Here is a 21343-nt window from a genome sequence, read left to right on the forward strand (position 1 = left end):
AGGTATTGATGTACTCTTGATAAGATGGATAGCTGCATGGCTTACTGACAGGACATGGCAAGTATCCTTTTTTGTCACAATCATTATACACCTGCACATTAAATGGAATTCCTGGCTGTTTCTCCTGGAAAATGTCTTTTTTCAATTTATTTTATATATTTTCACTGTTTGGCAAAATGTCTAACTCAATGTTGTATTATTTAACTGACCTTTGTATAACACTGTATAAATTTGCTTCTCTTGTTTTTTTTCTTTGTTTTTTTTTTTTTTTTTTTTTTTTTTTTAACAATGTTATGGAGCTTTTCTCCCCAGGCCTCCACTGTAAATGGACCTGGTCCAGTTGGAATGTCTTAGTTGACAAATGTAGTATAAAATAAATAAATAAATCATACAGCAACCGGACAGGTGAAATCCTTGGTTATAGTGAGGGTGTCCCACAGGGATCTGTCCTAGGCCCTTACTTGTTTAGATTGTATCTTTCAGACCTAACTTTTTCATCTGAGGTGGTCTACATTCTATACGCACATGATCTGAAATTGGGTAAACTGATTACATGTGTTGCAGATAAGGCATGTCTGCAAAATAACTTGACTAAGTTGACCATTTGGGCACAGGAGAATAATATGCTGATAAATAAATCAAAAACTAAGCATATGAAATTTGGGAGCTATAAACTGAAAGGTGAATATTTAATATAGCACATAGTGATTGAACTGTAGACTCATTTAAAGACCTGGGTATATGGGTAGATTCAGCTATGAGTTTTTCTAATCATATCAACCAATTGGTTAATAATAGTTATAGGACTATAGGTTGTATAAAAAGATTTATAAAGTCCAGGAAATTAAAAATAATGAAGTAATTGTTTGTTAGTTACATTAGACCCAAACTTGAGTATGGGATAACAATATGGAAACCCTATAAGAAGACAAGCGTGAATAAAATGGAAAGAGTACAGAGGTAATATACCAAGGGCATCCATGGATGTGAAAATCTAAGTTATTATGAAAGACTAACATATCTGAACTTGTACAGTTTCTCTTACAGATATCTAAGAGGAGATCTTATTCAGGTATATAGGTCATTTAGGGACAACTACCTCTGGGAATGTTTGGGGTTATCAAAAAGTACTAGAGAATCGTCAGATAAACTATGTAGAAGATTCTATAGGAATGAAAAGTGTACTAATTGGTTCTCTGACAGAGTAGCTAATACGTGGAACAGACTGCCAAATTACATTAAAGCAAGTACTAGTTTAGATATTTTTAAAAACAGCACTTGGAGACTTTAACATAGACTGGGGCACCTGTTCCTTAGAATCCCCAACCACCCATATTAACCTGCATGCATTTACACAAATCATATCCACCCCTACCAGGATAGGTAAACCCAACCAAAAAGAAAGTATACTTGACTGGGTACTCATAAACAGTCACCCCCGACTGTACACCTCTGGTACCCTCCTTAATGGCCTAAGCGATCACCTTCTCACATATGTAATTAAGCACAAAACCATTAATTCCCAACAACCCTTACTCAGAAAGGTTAGAAACAATACAAACTTTGACCCTGCCAAATTCCAACAAGAACTAAACTCATGTAATTGGTCTATTCTAAAACACCTCCCCTTAGAGGAAGCAGTAGCATACTTTAACAACAAATTCCTTGAGATCCTTGATTTGCATGCACCTGTTCGTTCAAAGAGAACCAAGGCAAAAACTGCACCATGGCTTTCTATAGAGTCTAAACTCAAAATTACCCTTAGAAACAAAGCATGGGCTTTATGGCGTTCTTCTAAAGACCCTCAAGATCACATTAAATACAGGCAATCCAGGAACGAAACCAAAAAATCAATTTTACAAGACAAAAAACAATACTACTGTAATTTACAGACAGTAAATCAAAATAACCCTCAGAAGTTTTGGACAGGTTTAAATAATCTACTCCATCCTGGACAGACTTCAACCCCAATCCCTGCTGCTACTATTGATAAAACCCCTGAAGACATTTCTGATAGTTTTAACCAATTCTTTACTGAGACAATTCAAGCCCTAGCTAGCCAACTACCTCCTAGCTCCCCTGGTCCTGAAAGTAGCACCCCTAGAAACCTACTTGCGTTCAGCTTCCAACCAGTCGCCACTTCACTTATCCGTACCTTGATCAAAAAATTAAAACCCACTATACTTTCTGCTGATCAACTCCCTGACGAGTACCTACAAAAATCAGCTGATGCTATTGCTTACCCCGTCTCAATACTAATCAATCGAACCATAGTAGAAGCTAAAATTCCCACCATCTGGAAAATATCCTATGTAATCCCACTTCACAAAGGAGGCAGCTCTACTAAATTCTCCAATTATAGGCCAATAGCTATACTCTCTCCACTTGCAAAGATTATGGAAAAATGTATTCATAGACAATTCATGCACCACCTAATCCAAAATCACCTTATGGCAGACACTCAGCATGGCTTCCGTCCTCATCACAGCACTACTTCAGCCCTCCTAGCCTTTACTAACACCATAAACAATAATCGCAACAATAATTATATATCCTCAGCCCTCTTTTTGGATTTTTCCAAGGCATTCGATATGGTTGATCACCAACTTTTAATCCACACCCTGCAAACATTCTGTCTAGATACTGGAGCCCTCCAATGGTTTCAATCCTACCTGAATGGTTGACAGCAGGCTGTCCTCTGGCAGAACAAACTCTCTAACCTTCTACCTAACACCCTCGGAGTACCACAAGGCTCTATACTAGGGCCCTTGCTGTTCTCCATCTTCATTAACGACCTTTATACTGTCATCCCAAAAGTCAGCTGTATCCAATATGCTGATGACTCTACTCTGATTTGCTCAGCCACATCTCCAGTAGAGTTATGGTCAGCTACCCAGACCACCTTTAATACAATAGAAAACTGACTTTCTGAACATCGTCTGATCCTAAATCCTAAAAAAATCTAAAATGCTGTTATTTTCACCAACACGTAGGTCTACCGCTTTCACCTTTACCATAAAATCAAATGATGGCACAATAATCTCCCCTGACCCATCTACAAAACTATTAGGTGTCATCATAGACAATAATCTCAAATTTGACCTACATGTTAACCAAACTATCAAAACCATCAATAAAAAACTAGGGTCACTTTACAGAATAAAAGCCTTCCTAACCCCTCCAGCTAAAATTGCCATAGCTCGCTCTCACCTTCTTTCAACCCTTTTGTATGCATCCCATCTACTCTCGAATTTGAACAAGACTGTCCTTAACAAACTCTCAATTTGCTACAACCACATTGCCAGGTTTGCCACTGGGCTGCCTTTTAGGACACATCATTGCATCAATCTAAATCAGCTTGGTTGGCTTGAACTACCTAGCCTAATCCAGTATAACCAACTGATTATGGCCTATAAAATCCTCTATAATCTGGACAATACTCCTGCACTTAAAAATATTATCACCCCCTATAACAATCCTAGACCGCTTCGATCCTCTAACAAACTACTAATTCAGACTAGTAAAATTAATAACACAGCCGGTTATTCTCTCTTTGCAGACTCTGTAAGTAGATCCTGGAACTCACTTCCAGCTGATATTACCTTACTTTCCACCTTAGGTCAATTTAAAACTAGACTCAAACAACATTTGTCACTTAACTGGCTATGTCAATGTATCAAGCCTGGCTAACTCGAATGTGTAAAAATCTGTTAACCAGTTTACTGTGTAATTTAATTTAATCCTGACTTGTGCACAGGACTAACTTTAACCTGTGGAACTTGTTTAACTTGCTTACTTATGTAATCTCTGTAAATAATCTGTTTGTAATATGTAATGCTGGTATTATGTAATGCTGTATCTGCTTACCCTTGGAGCTTTTCTCCCCGGGCCTCCGCTGAAAATGGACATGCATCCAGTCGGACTATCCCGGTCAACAAATGTAAAATAAATAAAAATAAAATAAAATTATTATGGGAATAAGTGTTTTGGTATATTGGCAAGCTAGTAGGGCATTTATGCCTGTGCTTGAAATATTTGTATGTATGCATGTAATTCTATAGTATGAGTAGAAAGTTTGGCCAGAAGATTTGCGGGGTTTATTTATTCTGAGAAGATGTTGTTCTTTGGAATGAAGTAGTCTATTTGGGTGATAAGAATGGAGAATAGGAGCAAAAACAGGGCAGTCATCTGCTTTGTGAATAATGAGGTGTATGGAGGTAAGCTGTATGTAATCTAAGTGGTAAGGCAGTTCAAGCCAATTCAAAGCCTTAAAGGAAAACTCCACCTTTGCCTGCAGTTTAACTCAACTCTAAGGTTGCTCTTCTCTCTACAATATGACTCCAGTATTGTGTAGGTACCAGAAACCTGCCTGTACTTTATAAAACTTTCATTTCCTCTCTTTGGTATCAAAGGAAGGGAAAGATCACCCACTTTTTTAAAGCTTACCTTCTCACAGAAGTTGAAGAGGACTTTGTTTACACCTGCATGACATACAGCAGACACAGAGAAATTTGTAGTTATTAGCTCAGGCTGTAAACAAGACAGAGAGGTGTGAAACTGTTTTCCATTGTCTTTATTGTAGAAAGAAAGAGAACTTAAACTGATTCACAGCTGCTTCCAATGTAGCCATGCCTTTCATAGCAAAAACAGAGCAATTAGATCAGGGAATGGTTCAATGGCCGTTGTCACTTCTTTTAACAAATTTACATAAGCAGCATCACAATACTGAAATGCTAAATTTGAAACTTAAAATGTTTGTTGTTTATTCTACATTACATTTTAAAATTACTTGAATAGTATAAAAGATGTCTGTTATGTTTAGAGAAAAGTCAGAAAATATTTTTCTTGTATTTCTTGTAAACTATCATCACATTTACCAAAGTGTGTGTGTGTGTGTGTGTGTGTGTGTGTGTGTGTGTGTGTGTGTGTGTGTGTGTGTGTATGTGTGTGTGTGTGTGTGTGTGTGTGTTGGGTAGGGCGGTTGTCAAATCATCTTGGACTACAAAAAGATACTTTGAACAAAGGGCTGCAATTTAGCAAATGTTTTAATTACAGCTATATAACAATATTATAAAACAAGCCCTGAAATATACACAGATGAGGTCCATTTGAGAAATAAAAAAGTAGTCCTGTTACAGACAGTATGTAAGATGACAGTGACTAACACTAATCCCACTATGTGTTAATAGAATGGGGATACACCACTACTTCCGTATGTCTAGTATGACTCACATAAAGCAAACTTGAAATGGATTATGGGAAAGAGAAAGGCTTGAAGAAAAATAAGATCATATTGATGTATCTGTATTTTGCAGAAAACATATTAAAATTCTATAAGAAGTGGTCAGATTGATTTTGAGATGTTAAAATAACTCAGAAAACAGAGATAGAGTGAAAACATATTTTTTTTAATTCTAAGGTGGAATTTTCATTTAAGAGCAAGACAGTGGTGGTTGTGTTATTGTTTTTTGGTGGAAAATTTTACAATATTATTATAACATTCCTCCAGCTTATTTTTAACAGTAGCTTGAAGGTTGATTAGGATGGGTAGATCATAAAAAAGAGACAGGCGAAGGTAAGTAGTTGCAAGAGTGGTTTTGGTGGTGTTGCTAAGGAAGTTTGCATGCATGTAGAGTGTGCCTAATTTCTGGTAAGTCTTTTCTATGTTATTTTGCACATGCAGGTCAGATCTAATCACTCCAAGAAGTTTTCTATGGGAGACTACTTCAATTTTAGTTTTGTATAATAAGAAGATTTTGAAATTCACTTTATGAAGAATGTGTGATTTGGGGAAAATTAGCAGTAACTTTATTATTTTTGAGGACTGGGTAGTAGCTGGGCATTATTGGAGCCATTTTTCAAACTGAGAAAAAAGCTTCTTGTGTGATATGGAGGAGTTCAGGCAATTTATTAGATGTTCACAATCCCATAATTCCCTTTATATAGACACACTAATTACAAAAAAAACGAAATACATCCAATTAATCAATTAATGTAAACAACAGGATGTCATTAAAAACTGTCCTTATATGGTCATGTCAGTATTATTTTAAAATCCATTTTACTTTTAGTTGATAAAAAATCACTTTCATATGACATCCTGTTGTTTACAAAGGGAATTATGGGATTGTGAAATTTATCTGATGAAGTTGATGACAAAAACGTTACTTGTACTTCTACAGCGTTAAGTGTGGGTCTTTTCACATTGTGTTCGGTGTTTGGAACTGAATAAACTGGTTGCCTATATCCAGCTCGACTGTGGTGCTTTTTACTTGATTATAAGTTCATTTTAGCACCATTTTATCCTTTTGTGGGAATTTATTAGATGTCCATATAAGCATATAATCATCAGCATATTGCATAAGAGAGCCTGTATCTATGGAGTTCTAGAGGTCATTGATAAAGACATTAAAGAGGAGGGGACCAAGAATGGACCCTTGGGGTACACCAGTGGAAACTTGCAAGTATGGAGCGAGAGAGAGAGAGTGTGTTTTGCCATTTCACACGCAGTCATGAACAAAGGGATAGACCAAGTTGAGACGGCCTATTCAGGAATTTAGCATGAGAAACTGTATTGACAGCTTTTGACAGGCCAAGGAATAAGGAGATAACAAGTCTGCTCGAGTCCCTGTATTTGTATATGGTGTAAGTGAAGGAAAATAGGTACATTGAATTGACATCACACAAGACACTCCTTCTGCCTCACAGCATCTGAACTACGGAAATAATGATTTTTCTTGTTGCACTCAAGTAACATCTTGTCCTGTGAAACTGCTGATCATTTTTGTCTTGTCTAGTCAAACAATGACACTGCTGGCCTTTTCCTATCTGTGTATCCACTATACAGTATCAAACCTTTACCTTGTGACAAGCTTTGCAGTATAGCACCACACCCTGAGCTGACTATTTTGATTTCCCTTTAGACAGCTGTATTTAGTGTCTTTTTACTTAGTTTTAAATTTGATGAGTATGTTGTTTCAGAAGTGTATAGATCGATTGAATCGGTTTCTTGAGACATCTTAAGCTTGTAGGTAACTGTATTTAGTGTGCCTTTTACTTTTCTGTTGTATTTGCTAAGTAATTTGTATGTAAGGTTACGTTAGCTCAAGATGTCTCAAGGGACTGATTCAATAGATTTACAAACTTCTAGAACAAAGTAGTTAGCAACTGTAACACCAGAGAAATTAGGTACACTAAATGCTGCTCTTTACTAGAAAAAAACACATTAGGTATAGGTACAAATGAATTTCTCAGAACTTTCAAACTCAGCACCAGAAAATAAAGAGAAAATGTAGAAAGATATATTTTCCCCCCAGAAACACATACATATACAAATAAGTAAATAAATACATTGTGCGCATATTTTTGACTTCTGATTATTGTAATGGATTTTTACATGAGTGGAATATGCCATATCTATGTCTATTTTGTTCTGTAAAACACTGTACCTCTTTGTGTTGCACATTGCCAATGCATAACAACTGGCTTCTCATTTTCTCTGGAATGTAGAACAGTCCTACATTGTCCATAACCCTGTAATGTAAACAACAACATTAGGTAAGAACATAGTATAACTTAGGACTACTTTTAAATTGGTCATTTTTACACAACATTTAGCAACGAAATTTGCATTTTAACAGTTTCACAATTGATAACAGTATTTCATTTTGATTACCTGTGAATGCAATAAATTCAAAGGGTATATTTCACATGTTACTTGGAATCTGTAAGACAATTACGGTAACAATAAGACATTTGGCAAAGCAATAAGAGCGGTAGCAATGATAAAGAATCTTTTGCATAAAATACTACATATCAGTACAGGAATATACAGTTATGAATGAAACCAGTAAGTGTCATATTTGTAAAGTGTATAAAATGAAATCCATAGATTGATATGTTAAAGGAGATGTAGACCAGATAGTAGTGAACAATTAACATAATTCTGAAAAGTACTGAAATGTGGATTTATGTTTTCCACTGGAGTATATTTTGTGGTCTGCCATAAAAAAATGCACTTATAGCTAATAGGTTTATGTGGTTAACACATAAATGAAATATAGTTCATTATCACAGTCTTAAGACACACAGTCTTGAAAATTCTGAGACCATAATATCAAGTCCAAAACCACAATATTGAACTTCCAGGCTTGCACCCTGCAAGACCTATGTTAGCACTCATTAATGGGTCCACACCCTGCAGGATTCATATTAGCACTCATCTCTGGGTTCACACCCCTGCATGTCCCGTGTTAGTACTCATTCCTGGAGAGGAGGTGGTATTTGAGACTTTAAGATATTGTGGTTTTCAGCATTTTGGTCTTTCAATATTATGGTCTTGGGATTTTGATTTTCAAAATTGTATGGTTCAAGTCTGTGACAGTAAACCATAAAATGCATGAAAAATAATGGTATAGTCTATGAAACTACTAATCCTCATCTTTGTAAAGCAGTTCTGTGTTCGTTTTCAAAGCACTTTGTAATAATTTTGTATATGAACATCTGTATATGTGTCTGCATTTGTGTTCTTATGTTTTTGCATATTAAATCATCTAGAGGGTACTGTTTCTTCTGTTGAAACACACATGCTTAAATTGTATTAATTTGAGCATTGCGCTTTGATTATGGTGATTTTTTTTTCTGAACTTGGCAAATAAAGGAGAAAGATGATTACTTAATTTCTTGTTCAAAAACAGGTATTTACCTTTTCTATGAGTAATGTTGAACTTGGAGGTGATAAAATTAAATACCAGGAGAGCTAGGGGGAATTATACCAACAAAAATTATTAATTTTTAAAATAATATCTCTTTGTCGTCTTCTGATTATAGTTTTAGGCAATCAGTTTGAAAAGTTTAATATTTTTGATAGGTCCATCTTAGTACGGTGAGCATTCCATATAAAATTTACATAATGTAATACATTTTCTGTTTCCCTACTAACTGTAAAGTGACAAAATGGAAAGTATTATTGAAGAATGTACATAAGACACTTTTACAATGGTGTACCAATAGCCTATACCCTTCTTCTTCTTTTCCTGGTTAGGGGTTGCCACAGCAGATCACCTGTCGCTCATGATTGGCAGTGGAGTTTTACAGTGTTGAGTTGCCAGCCCAGAGCCCAACCTTCCACAGAAGGCACACATATGCATACACTCATGCCTAGGGCCAATTTAGAGTGTCCAATCCACCTACAGCATGTCTTTGGGATGTGGGAGGAAACCGGAGCACCCAGAGCGACCACAGGGAGGGCATGCAGACTCCGCACAGAAGGAACCCCAGCCCAGGATCGAACCAGAGAACCTCTTGCTGTGAGGTGGCAATGCTAACCACTGCACCACCATGGCCACCCCTAATTCATTTAATTGAATTAAATCTTAGCTGGGGGAAATCTCCCTTATCTAAGGTGCAGTGATTTTGAAATTTTATATATTTAAAGGACTTCTCTTTCTTTTGTTGATGAACCAGATTGTTGAAACTCGTACGGTCGATAATTAAGTTAATTGAACCATTCTGACTGAGATCACGTATAGTGAGGATCAGAGAATATGCTCTTTTCCTCTATGTAGTGTGATCTCAGAGTTGGTATATATAATTATCAGGGAGTATGAGAGGTGGAGTGGGACACCCCCTTTACAAAAAAATTGTGTTGTTTGTGGCTGTTTGGTTTCTTTTAGTTGACAGATGAACTAAATTGTTGACCATATGCTTTTTGACAATCTGGTATGTCAATCAAATGAACTAGTTCCATTTAATGAAGTGGTCTTTTTACCTTGTGAATCCTATTTGAAGTCATTTTTTTCTCTCTTCCAGATGACAACCTTTTTGTAATTTTGTAAACAACTGAGCTGCACTCATCCTACTTGATGTTATTTATTATAAGATCTAAGGGCATGGCCCATTCACTTCACTCTAATTTAAGCATATATTATCATTTTCACTTTCTGTAAATCCAGTTACACTATAGGTCTAATGGCAACTAACATCCTATTCTAGTTCATTTATGGTTTCTTGCATTTCAATATTCCACTTTCCTTGGTGAAAAAAAAAAAACTTGTTTTGCATTTGCTAACAAAACTTCCCTGATATGGTTTTATGGCTTCCATAGTAGAAATAAATAATTTGCTCTTTTCCATTTTCTGAAGAATTAGTGCAAAATATTTTGAAATTATAATGCAACAGCATACTGTGGCAGGGCAAGCCACCTGGCGATTAAACCTTAGCTTGAGATGATTGTCACTGTTGAAAGTGACACTCCAATCCCATCTGCAAAAATGGTAAAAGGGGTTGAAGATGGATGGATAGATGGATGGATGGATGGATGGATGGATGGATGGATGGATGGATGGATGGATGCAACAGCATGGCAAATATAGATAGAATTCTAATTGCTTTTTTAAGATATGAAAAGGTAGAAATGAGAAGGGTTTCTGTAAATAATATTAAGACATTTGTATGATTAGAATATTTGGAAAGAATGAATAATACTTTGATGGTTTACATTTCCTAAGAGTTGATTTACAGTAGGTTATTTAACAACTGGATAAGACAAATATGGTGAGTGGCAACTATAACATTTTTTTATTAAATACAATGATGGAAAATTTGAATATGAAACTTAAGAATTAAATGTGTGCAGTTAGAAAAAGAACAAACCAGAAATATTTAAATATTGAGAGAAGTATTTTATTTTAGCAAAGATACATTTACTGGTTATGTTGTTACATTATATTTTAAAATGTCTTTGAGGCAGTATATATATATATATATATATATATATATATATATATATATATATATATGTGTGTGTGTGTGTGTGTGTGTGTGTGTATTAAATACAAAGAATACAGGTTAGATTAAGATATTATGACATTTATGATGGTATTACATAAAATATCACAAATATGTGAGTTAGTGAACTAAGAAAAGGCCAAAGGTATTGAGACAAAGGATGGGCTAGTAAAGGAATACTTACATACAAAGGAATACAAAGGAATTTACCTCTGAATCAAGAGAGACTAAATGTGACAGTTAAAAAAAGGGAAAAACAGAGGTTGTTAAATGCTGAGTGTCCGATATTTAATTTAATTTAAGTGAAAGAACTTTCTCTCAAGATGAACTTGAAGTGTTGGCAAAAGGTTTTTCTTTCTTATCAACTAATAGAGCATATATTGTGAATACTTTACTAGATTTTAATTTGTTTGTTAGAAACTTGAATCTTAAAGTATATTTTTCTACACTCAGTACTTTCTCTTCAATTGTGAAGCTGAATTATATGATCTGTTTCATAAATCTGGGCACAATAATAGGTGGAAAAAATTTTATAATATAAGTAAGAGACACTTTGATTCACTTAAACATTTAAGTAGTTATTCTGATTTTTGATACATGAGAGCAGATAAAGGGCATGGAATAGTAATAATGGAAGTTGCTAAATATAACAAAGTTATACATGATTTACTTTTGGATAGACATAGTTACAGCAAAGTTTCTAAAGAATACATTAGAAAATGTTATCAAAAAACAGATTTGTGTTTATTAGATATGTTACATAAAGGTTATATACCAACTGAGTTGTTTGAATTTCTTACAGTCAAACAACCACAATTAGGTTTTCTTTTTAGAATGCCTAAAATACATAAAGATCTGGCCCATCCTCCTTTTATACCAATTGTATATGTATCTTATAATAAAATTGTTAAAATATCTATGTATCTAGACAAGACTTTAAAGCCAATAGTTTAGACAAGTACATGTTATTAAAAAGATTCTAGGATATTTTAGATCAAATTAAAAAGTATGTATTTACAGGTAAAGAAATGTTTTTATGTACTATTGATGTATGCTCTGCGATACATCTATTGAGCAAAAAGGCCTATATTTTGTTAGGCTTTATCTTAAAAAAATATGGTAGACAACTAAAACAGGATATTACTATTATTTGTAAATTATTAATAATTTTTTTTATGTTTGACAATAATATAGTCCAGCAAACTAGTGGAGTAGCAATGGGAGCTCAGGTATCCCTGTTTTTTGCTAACTTAGTTTTATGCTGGTGGGAGCAAGAATATTTGTGTAATATACCAAATTACAAATGTGTTAAGTTCTGTAAAAGATACATAAATGATTTTTTTTATTTGGACAGGAGATAGTTTATTATTTGAAGAATTTATAAAGCAAATTAATAGCAGTATTTCATTGCTGAGTTTTGTGGAAAGCAATAAGGGTACTTTGGTTCACTTTTTATATGTAGAGATTTCTATGGAAGTTTCTGTGATATAGGGAAATATTGCCATCCCAGCTATCTGGAATTTTGTAAATAATTATGTTATTTGTGAATATTGATATGATTTATACAGAACTGTATGTTATGTACTGAGATAAAATATAGCCACAGCATGCCCTGCTGGCTTATAACAGAAATGCATATAAACTATATACCTGTGCAAATGCATGTTTTAACAGTAGAAACTAGAACATAAAAGGGTTAACTTGCAAAACTTCAAGAAAATAAGTTGAAATTAGACTGCTTTACGATTGTGCTATAAAAGTTCTTTCTCAGTTTCAGTGTACAGACACAATGTCTAGTGCTAGAAATTTTTTGTATTGCCTTGAAAGAGAAGTAATTACTACATTTAAAATGTAAAAGTGTTTTATTGTTTTATGACTTCTAAGATATGCAAACATCTGAGAGATATGTATTTTTTCACACGGAGATATTACATTCTGTTAGTTTCTGTTTTAACCTGGGAACTGAAGTCAGGTGACAAAAAGTGATGTCATCCAAGCCAACCCAGCAGTAATATTTGATATAAATACAAGAACTCTCTCAGAGAGCGACTAGGCATTTCGTATTTTGTCTTGGACCTAGCAAGAACATCCACTCATCATCATCACCATCTGTACTTGCCTTGCTGTAAGTAAGAATTAGGGCATAGTATCTCTTTTAGATATATATAGGAGTATAGTAAAGGTTAGTTTAGATGTTTTCTGTATTTATTTGAGAGTATCCTGCAATGTTGTTTTAAAATAGTTCCTTTTATTTTGAACTCTGAAGTTACTGCATTGATTTACTGAGTATTGTCTTGTTCTTTTGTTATTTATTATTAAATATATTTAAACCTTTCATCATGGCTGATATTTGTGAGACATATTTAAGCTCTTAGAGTATTTGCATATCTAATTGGTGACATTGTATGCGCCACTCCTAATAGCCTGGTGCTTGGTCAAAACTACTGTTTGGATTTATAGTAACATTACGCAGTACATTTGGGCACCCTTTGTTAAGGGCCTTAAAAGTAGCTGGTAAGCATTAGTTGGTGGCAGTGGAAACTACTTTATAGTCTGGGCAGAAGGGGCAAAGCTAGTAAACCTGTGCCAGCCTTTCCCAGGTATGTGTGTTTGTATACAAATCAAATCTCAAAGTGTGTGTGTGTGTGTGTGTGTGTGTGTGTGTGTGTGTGTGTGTGTGTGTGTGTGTGTGTGTGTGTGTGTTTCTAAGTGTGTGTGTGTGTGTCAGCTACGTGGGCAGGGACACAAAGCACTGGTTGGACAGAGAGGGTGTTGGAGGTTTCGGCTTGGCCACTCAGCTGATTGAGATCTCAATCCTATAGCTGTGTCAGTGGAGAATCTTATTGGGCATCTGGAGAAAGAGGGAGAAACCAGCCCCAGACTGACTGTGATCTCTGTGTGCTCTTATGGGAAAGTGCACTTTACTGTGTGTGTACTTGTTATCCTCCCTGTGTGTACATTCCCCACTGTTGCCAGTGGTGAGGATTGAGGCTTTTGATTACTGGGCCAGTGCAGGGGCATCACAGTTTCTACTAAAAGTTTTTCAAGTAACATCTATAGAAAAAAAACTTTTATAAATAACTATTTTCATTTTGATAGCTTTCACCCACAATTCATGAAATTTAATGTATTTATAGGGCAGATCATTAGAATTGGTAGGCTTATAAGTGATGAGATAATTTTTCTATAGAGAAGTTAATGTTCTCATTAACTTATTCCAGCAATGTGGTCATCCTATAGAAAAACTCATTGTCATTTCTAATCATGATGTTGAGCAAAGACAAGTTAAATTTCCACCAATTTTACAAGCAGGCTTTTGTCCAAAATTTTAGGTCAAACAGAAGAAGGTGGCAGAAATCAAGAATTTGGTTGTTCTTTGCCTATATCTATGAGTGAGGATGGGCCATATATTTGACAGATTATTAATAATAACTGGAAAATAGTAATAATTGGGAATCAAGAATTAATGAAAATAATAGGAGAAAAACCTAGGTTTTCTTACCAGAAATCCAGAAATCTGAATCAAACTTTGGAAAGTTAATCCAACTTGGTTTGCACCTCAGAGAAGATTTCAAAATTTGGTACATTTCCATGTCAGAAGTACTCTTATTGTAGGTTTATTATGACAGTGAGCAGTTTTTATTTTAAACACAATTATATGTTCATTGAAAAGGGGTCTATATTAAAATCTTGAAGTCTGACAATATCAAATATGATATTGTCGACACAAGAATAGCAAAAGCGCACTACATCGAATGTTTAAATGGAAAATCTCCATGGGGGAGATTTCCATTTACTTCAATGTAGTGCGTTATCGGAGTTGGTATATTTAAGTATGGGGTGTGGGGGACGTAGGGGGCTTGCCCTCTGCCTACACACTATTTTTTTTTTTTATTTTAGTATTTTTTTTTGGTTTCGATGGTTTAAGACTTTGATCACTGAAGTTCAATCTTTAGTGATTCAAATTTTTAAACCTTTGAGATTATAATATAGACCCATTGAAAAGATAGATTCACATGTCAAAGTGAAAGCTTTGTTTATCTTGCAGTTTATTCAAGCTGTGATCATTTTTATGTAGGCAAAACTATACAAAAGTTAGCAGGCAGAATTAAAGAGCACACTTTAGCTATAAAGAAAAAGGATTGTATAAACACATTAGCTAGGCATTCACACTCATGTACACATTTTAGAAAGTTCCAGTTTTAGTTATTGAAAAAGTACACAAAAAGAAATTTGTAGAATCTTTCAATTCATATTTAGAATTCTTGGAATTAAAATGGCAAGTATTCCTGAGAGCATATTTTACTCCAGGAATAAATGAGAAAGTATCTGTAAAACATTTTTTCAAGTACAAGTGTATTTAATAATAACATAGGTACAGTTCAATTTGGATTATATAAGTGCCTTTTAATGTTATTTATTCTTGTTCTTCAAACATATTAAAGTATCTTTAAATGTATGTGACAATATGTAAGGTTTTTAGGGAGGAAAAAAAATGTTTTTTAAGAAGATGTTTTATATTAATTGAATTTCTTCTTTGATTGGATAAGTTAAATTAAATCATTTAACATTTTGTATTAAAATGAGAAGTGTAGAATATGTGGGTGATTCTGAAGAAGTTCTAATCATTAAAGGAATGAAAGCACTTAATACTGCTCTCTTTGTGCCTTAAGTGTACATTGTTCATTTTTCAGTTATTAGTTTGCTTGGTTCTTCATTTTTTGGTATTATATAAGGTATCATAAATGTGTGAGTTAGTGAACTATGAAAAGGTCAAATGTATTGAGACAAAGGCTGGGCTAGTAAAGGAATACTTATTTAGTCAGTAATTATCTATTTGTGTAGTAATGAATTGCTGATTATTGAGAAGTAACTAAAAAAGGCAGACATAGATAGAAAGGTGTGGGAGCACAAAAGTATATAAATACACATATAATGCTCAGCATTGTTATTTGAACTGTGGAGGGTGGTGTATGATTATGAGAAGAAAAGTTCAGCAATTGCAGGTAGATTACAGGATAGCTTTTTAAGATGGTTGGAGGCAAGAACATTTTTTCTTATATTTGGAGAAAAAAAATGAAAAATAAAAAGAGTAGAAAATTATTTTAAAAAATAGTGGATACATTCAAAATATTCTTACTCCCAATATCATAGATTGTTGTTAATGTTAAGCATCTGAAAGCGTGTAAAAAACTGGCAATGCTTGGGTGTGCATTTATTTAGTGGTAAAAGTAGTTTGATTATTTATTAAAAAGAAAGGAGTAGACCTAAAAATGGCGGATGTGGTGGTAAAAGTACTGAACTTCATGAATATTTTATGTATTATTAATATATAGAGATAGTTACCAGCGAAGGTTTATGGACAAATGGCTACTGTCTACAGCTTTACATTTGGATGTGTAAGCTGCAGGAGAAGTGTTGAGTTGCAAAGAACAATTCATAAATACTGCTGCAAATGGATCCCTCATTCATATTTAGTTAGCTGGTATAGTGAGGCCATCCAAGTTGTTTGACAACTTAGACATACAGTGTGATCTCAGAGTCCTATTGGCTTCAGGAAACAGATATTAGTTGGGGGGATCTCAGGAATCTCACAGAAGTTTGGTATATGACTAGTTATGTACATATAGTTAGAAACTTCCCATTAAAAGCAACACAGAACAGCATCACTACCTACATGATGCATTTTTGTAATGAACTGCTTGCATATGATGTAAATGGTGCGCCCAGTATCATGAGATATGACACAGAGTAATGGGTGGAGCTCAGGGCTGTGCAGAAAGGTTCCTTAAACCAAACATTTGTTTACATGATAGCACTAACTACAGATTTCTTAAACTGAATCACAAACTGTTTCTGCTAAGCTCTTGTACATTTTTAGAATTGCTGACAAAAATTGTATCTTTATTCACAGATGCTCCATTATGGCTAAGTGCTAGAATGTTTGACTGGGCCCAAAGATTAGATTCTGGAGTGTGTGTGGAAAAAATGGAAAGTTGTAAAGAAGGCAACAAAATTAAAATGTTATACATACGAAAGTGTAACTGCAGGTTTTAGGAAGTGGGGAGTGTTAACTGAATGATATTATAGACAGATATTTGGGGTTTTATGTACTGTGGTAAAGAAAAGTAGAGTCAGAGACATAAAGTCCGGAGTTAAAAAATAAGATAAGCAAATCATGTTATAAATGTTAAAAAAATAGAGGATTTCTGTGGAAGTGTAGATGCATCATTGTTATATGCACAAGAAACAATGCGAGTTAAGGCACAAGATAAATGAGAGATATGAATAATCTCATGCACAAAAATCAGCGGGGGGTAAGGAGAATGGGTTTAAAGGTAGAATGTGACAATGACCTACAGATACAGATGCATTTTCAACACAAATGATTATTTATAAGTGAAGTTTTAAATACATTAGGACAATAATGTGTGGAAAATGAGCTTGAGTGAAATATGAAGACATAATATTTTATTTTTTATTTTATTTAACATTTGTTTACTGAAAAAGCCCAACTTGGAACAAAGCCAATTTTCAGTGGAGGCCCGGGGAGAAACACTCCAGAAACATGCCTTTGTAACATGGGAGGAAACCTGAGTACCCAGAGAAAGCCCACACAAACACAAGGAGGACATGCAGACTTTGCAAATAAGGCACTCTGGCCAAGAATCAAACCAGAGAACCTCTTGCTGTGAGTTGACAATGCTACCGCTGCACCACTGCGCCATCCCTGTAAACTAATATGGTAAATGCTAGGTAGTGCATATATGGGACATTCCACAAACGAAACAGGGCAATGTCATAAAACTAGATAGGTCAAAAGTGACACAAATGTACAGTAGACTTATTGATCACTGTTTCATCTTTCGAGTAAAAAGTAAAGAAAAAACTCAGGTAATGCTTCAGGTTCCAGTATAAAAAAATCCTTGTTTAATGAACACAGTTGCAACAATACACAAGCGCTTTCACAGAATGCTTCCTCAGTTGTTTATAGAAGATTAAATTTCTACTCACTTAAATACTATCCTATTAACTGTTAGATGATGCAGAATATCACATGATAGAAAATGATAAAAGCATGACACATCATAAAATCATATGCTCAAACAAAATACATAAAAACTGTCATAAAAATCCTTACTGACAATACAAGCTTACAAAAACTTTATATAAACAACTAATATGTATAAATACACATATAAAAGAGTGTGTAAAACGTACCCTACTACAAAGGAAATTCATCCATCTACTATATCATAATCATCTAGGTAATGGTCTAGATTTTAGTTTCAGTCTGAGGGGTATATGTTCATTTAATCCATGTCCAACATCCCCCCTAAGCCTAACTATCCATCTAGCTTCTAATTCTTCTGTAGAATTATGAATATCACCCCCTCTTTTACTCACATAAGTTCGACCTATAGCCAAAAACTTGCAGTTATGTGTGGGGCTGGTACTACTGACATGTTTAGCCAGAGCATTGATCCTACTCCCTTTATTTATATGGTATATGTGCTCACAAATCCTTTCCTTCAAGGTTCTGTCAGTTTTCCCCACATAAAATTTCATATACTTCAAGCAGTGAGCTAAATATACAATATGTATTTTGAGTTCTGACATTTCAGTTGGGAGCCTGTCTCGGACCATTCCTCAAAATATCATGTATGCGATAATTGCAGTTCTCAGTACACAGTAAAATTTTATTTCTATCACATTTGTACAAATGTGCGCAAAAGAATTAAATTGGTAGTAAATTATTAAATTATATAAACGTTGAAAAGAAAATGGGGAGCCTAAGCTTACACCACCCTCAGTTTTTGCATTGCCACGTCCTTTCATGTTCTGTTTCTCTTATTTACCTACTAGTTAAGCCTGTTATTTATCTTATTAAATTCTCTGCTTTCCATGTAAGTTAATGGATTGTCCATTGTGAGTACTGTAGATAGCCTTTGTTTGTACTTTGTATGAGTTTTGTATGCAAAATTGCTTTTATTTGTTAACACTGTCATCTTGATTTTGTTCCTTTATTCACCCAGATTTGTGATTAGCGCTCTGCCCTGGTAAACAAACAAATATAAAACATAAATTATACAGAATGCTGGAAATGTTACATTTTGGTGACCTGGTTATTTAATGTTTACTGGAAGTTCTGTACAATGAAAGATGCTTTTAGTAGCGTCATTGAACCCAAAACATTCTTTTGTCATATATCATGTGGTCTTTAGTTCATCCTGCTGACCTGCCACCAGATCAGGTAAATATGTGAGCTTGGATTAATGCCTCATCTAAAGGGTGGCCTTCAGGATGGCAGCACTCTTCACATGCCTGTGTCAGCAGTGGAGTATGAAAGTATGTATCTGACATAGGAATAGAACCAGTGCTCTTATAATTTGTTAGGCATCAAAACTGAGTCGGCTCCATATGGAGTCACTAACACCTACTATAACAAATGAAGTTGTGACAATGTTTTTAATATCTAGTTTTCAACAACATCATATTTTTTGAATATAGACAACTTCACTTTTCCTCCCTTTTTAATGGGAGGGGTTGCTATGGAAAAGACTAAGCAAGGTGGAACAAACTTCCTGTTTTCTAGTCTTAAATTCCAGCTTGTCCTGAATGGTTCTCAAGATTTTCCAGAACAGCCAAAAGATATAGTCCATCAGCATATTCTAGATTTGCCCTCAGGTCTGCTCCTAATGAGTTCCACTTAGAACAGCTCCAAATGAATCCATTTAAGGAATATCTTTAGAACATGTCTGAACCATTTCACTTGGTTCACCTCAGTCTGAAGAAGCATTACCTGCACTCAAAGGCTGTCACAGGTCAGCAGGTTCCTCACCTTGCCATGGATAGTTAACCTGGCATCCAAATATAATTTTTACTGTTTGCATAAGTGATCTTGTTCATTTTGTTATTAACCTCAGCTCATGACCTTTAGTGGGGTTGAAAACATAGACTACCCCATAAAACTGAAGGCTTTGTCCAAGAACTTTACCTTCACTTCACTACCACAGATCAGTTCTGCCGCAGAAACCCTGCAGCCACTGCCCTCATCTTTTTGTCAGTCCAAAGCTTACCTTGTTATCACTTGTTTACAGGGCCAGAAGATACTTAAATGTCTTTATTAGGGCAGCTGCTCCCACCGCTATCTGAAGAGAGAACCCCACTCTTAAATTCTGGAGTGTGCCATCACCTCAGATCTGTAGGTGCTGATTTTCTTACTAGTCACTTTGGACTCAACAGCAGCTTGCTTGGCTATATATTGGAAGGTCATAGATGAAGTTAAAAAATGACCAACATCTACAGATGATAGAAATACCACTTGTGTGTCTCCCATGAAAGACACTCCCCAGCAACCCTGGCTGTATCTTGATATCCTGTACATCAAGCTGATAAAGAGGATTGATACCTAACTTGAGTAAGCCCAACTTAATGCCAAGACAAGGCTCTGACTATGACCATGTAGGGACCAGACAGCATGCAAAGTCCTACTACTTTTTATTCAAACTGGACCTCCCTTAGCTCATGTCAGCACATGCACTTTTACTTCTTTACAAAATCCACAAAATAAGAGCAGACAGGATGATTAACCTATACTGAGCACACTTTTAATTGGACAAGGTCTAAAATCTAGTCCTCTGTTTCATGGCTTGGAAGGAGTCTATTGCTTTCTAGATCCAGTACATCTGCTCCATTCACATCACAGTAGCTTGACTGGTTGAGTACATACATACATTCTTAAAATGCATGTAGACTTGACCTTGCCACTTTACAAGTAAATGTGACAGTAAAAAAACAAAAAGCCTCTTACTTCATGTTTATCATTCCAAAGCCACCCACTGTACCTTAAGAAAGAATGATCACTGATAGGCAGTGTAACATCTATATCACTCTTTCCTTGAGTGTACTGACCCATAATTCACTGCCTCACTACCTCAATGTACAGCTGACTACATATGAGCATATATATTCTTCCACTACAAAGAAGCAGCCAAAGAAACAAGAGCAAATGTCAACTTGATACTTGCTTTAGAAACTGTGAATTAAGCTCAGGTGATCAGAGCAAGTAACTCTAAACCCTTGTTCCTTTGGAGTTCTGGGCTTGGTTACTAACTGGAGTGTTCTTTAGAGAGTTAGATATATTTCCCCTCTAACTGGAACATAGGTCTGATCCTCTTCTTTATGATGGGAAGTACCGTGCCAGTTTGCCATTCCAATAGTACTGTTTCCTGTCTACATGCAACATTTGAAGAGGTATATTAACTACATTCACCAGCCCTGTCCAATGCCTTTAGCACCCACTGGATTTCATTCACACCTGCAGCCTTACCACTAAGGAGATATCTGACCACCAACAGAGACTTCAGCTGTATTGATGGGCCTCTGATCCATCAAATCTTTGCAACACTGCCTCCAGACACATCTGCTTTGCTAAGGATCCACTACCTGCCACTGGATCACATGAGTCTTGTCTCAAAAACTTGTAAATTACACATTGAGCACGTACATTTTCATAATCCAGGTACTTCAACTGCTTTGTTTAAGAGTGATG

At 35.1% G+C, this 21343-nt stretch overlaps 1 protein-coding gene across 1 annotated transcript in view; it reads right to left on the bottom strand.

The window, feature by feature from the left end:
• LOC122801169 (fetuin-B-like) overlaps positions 1 to 21343 on the bottom strand; it is a 150441-nt gene that overhangs the window by 85602 nt on the left and 43496 nt on the right. Inside the window, exon 3 of the mRNA XM_044070732.1 lies at positions 7449 to 7533. Within this exon, the coding sequence (XP_043926667.1) occupies positions 7449 to 7533 (85 nt within the window). The remainder of the gene's footprint in view (positions 1 to 7448; positions 7534 to 21343) is intronic.

The sequence above is a fragment of the Protopterus annectens genome, chromosome 4.part1 (assembly GCF_019279795.1).
Source record: "Protopterus annectens isolate FY-2018-M chromosome 4.part1, PAN1.0, whole genome shotgun sequence".
Classification (NCBI taxonomy): domain Eukaryota; kingdom Metazoa; phylum Chordata; order Ceratodontiformes; family Protopteridae; genus Protopterus; species Protopterus annectens.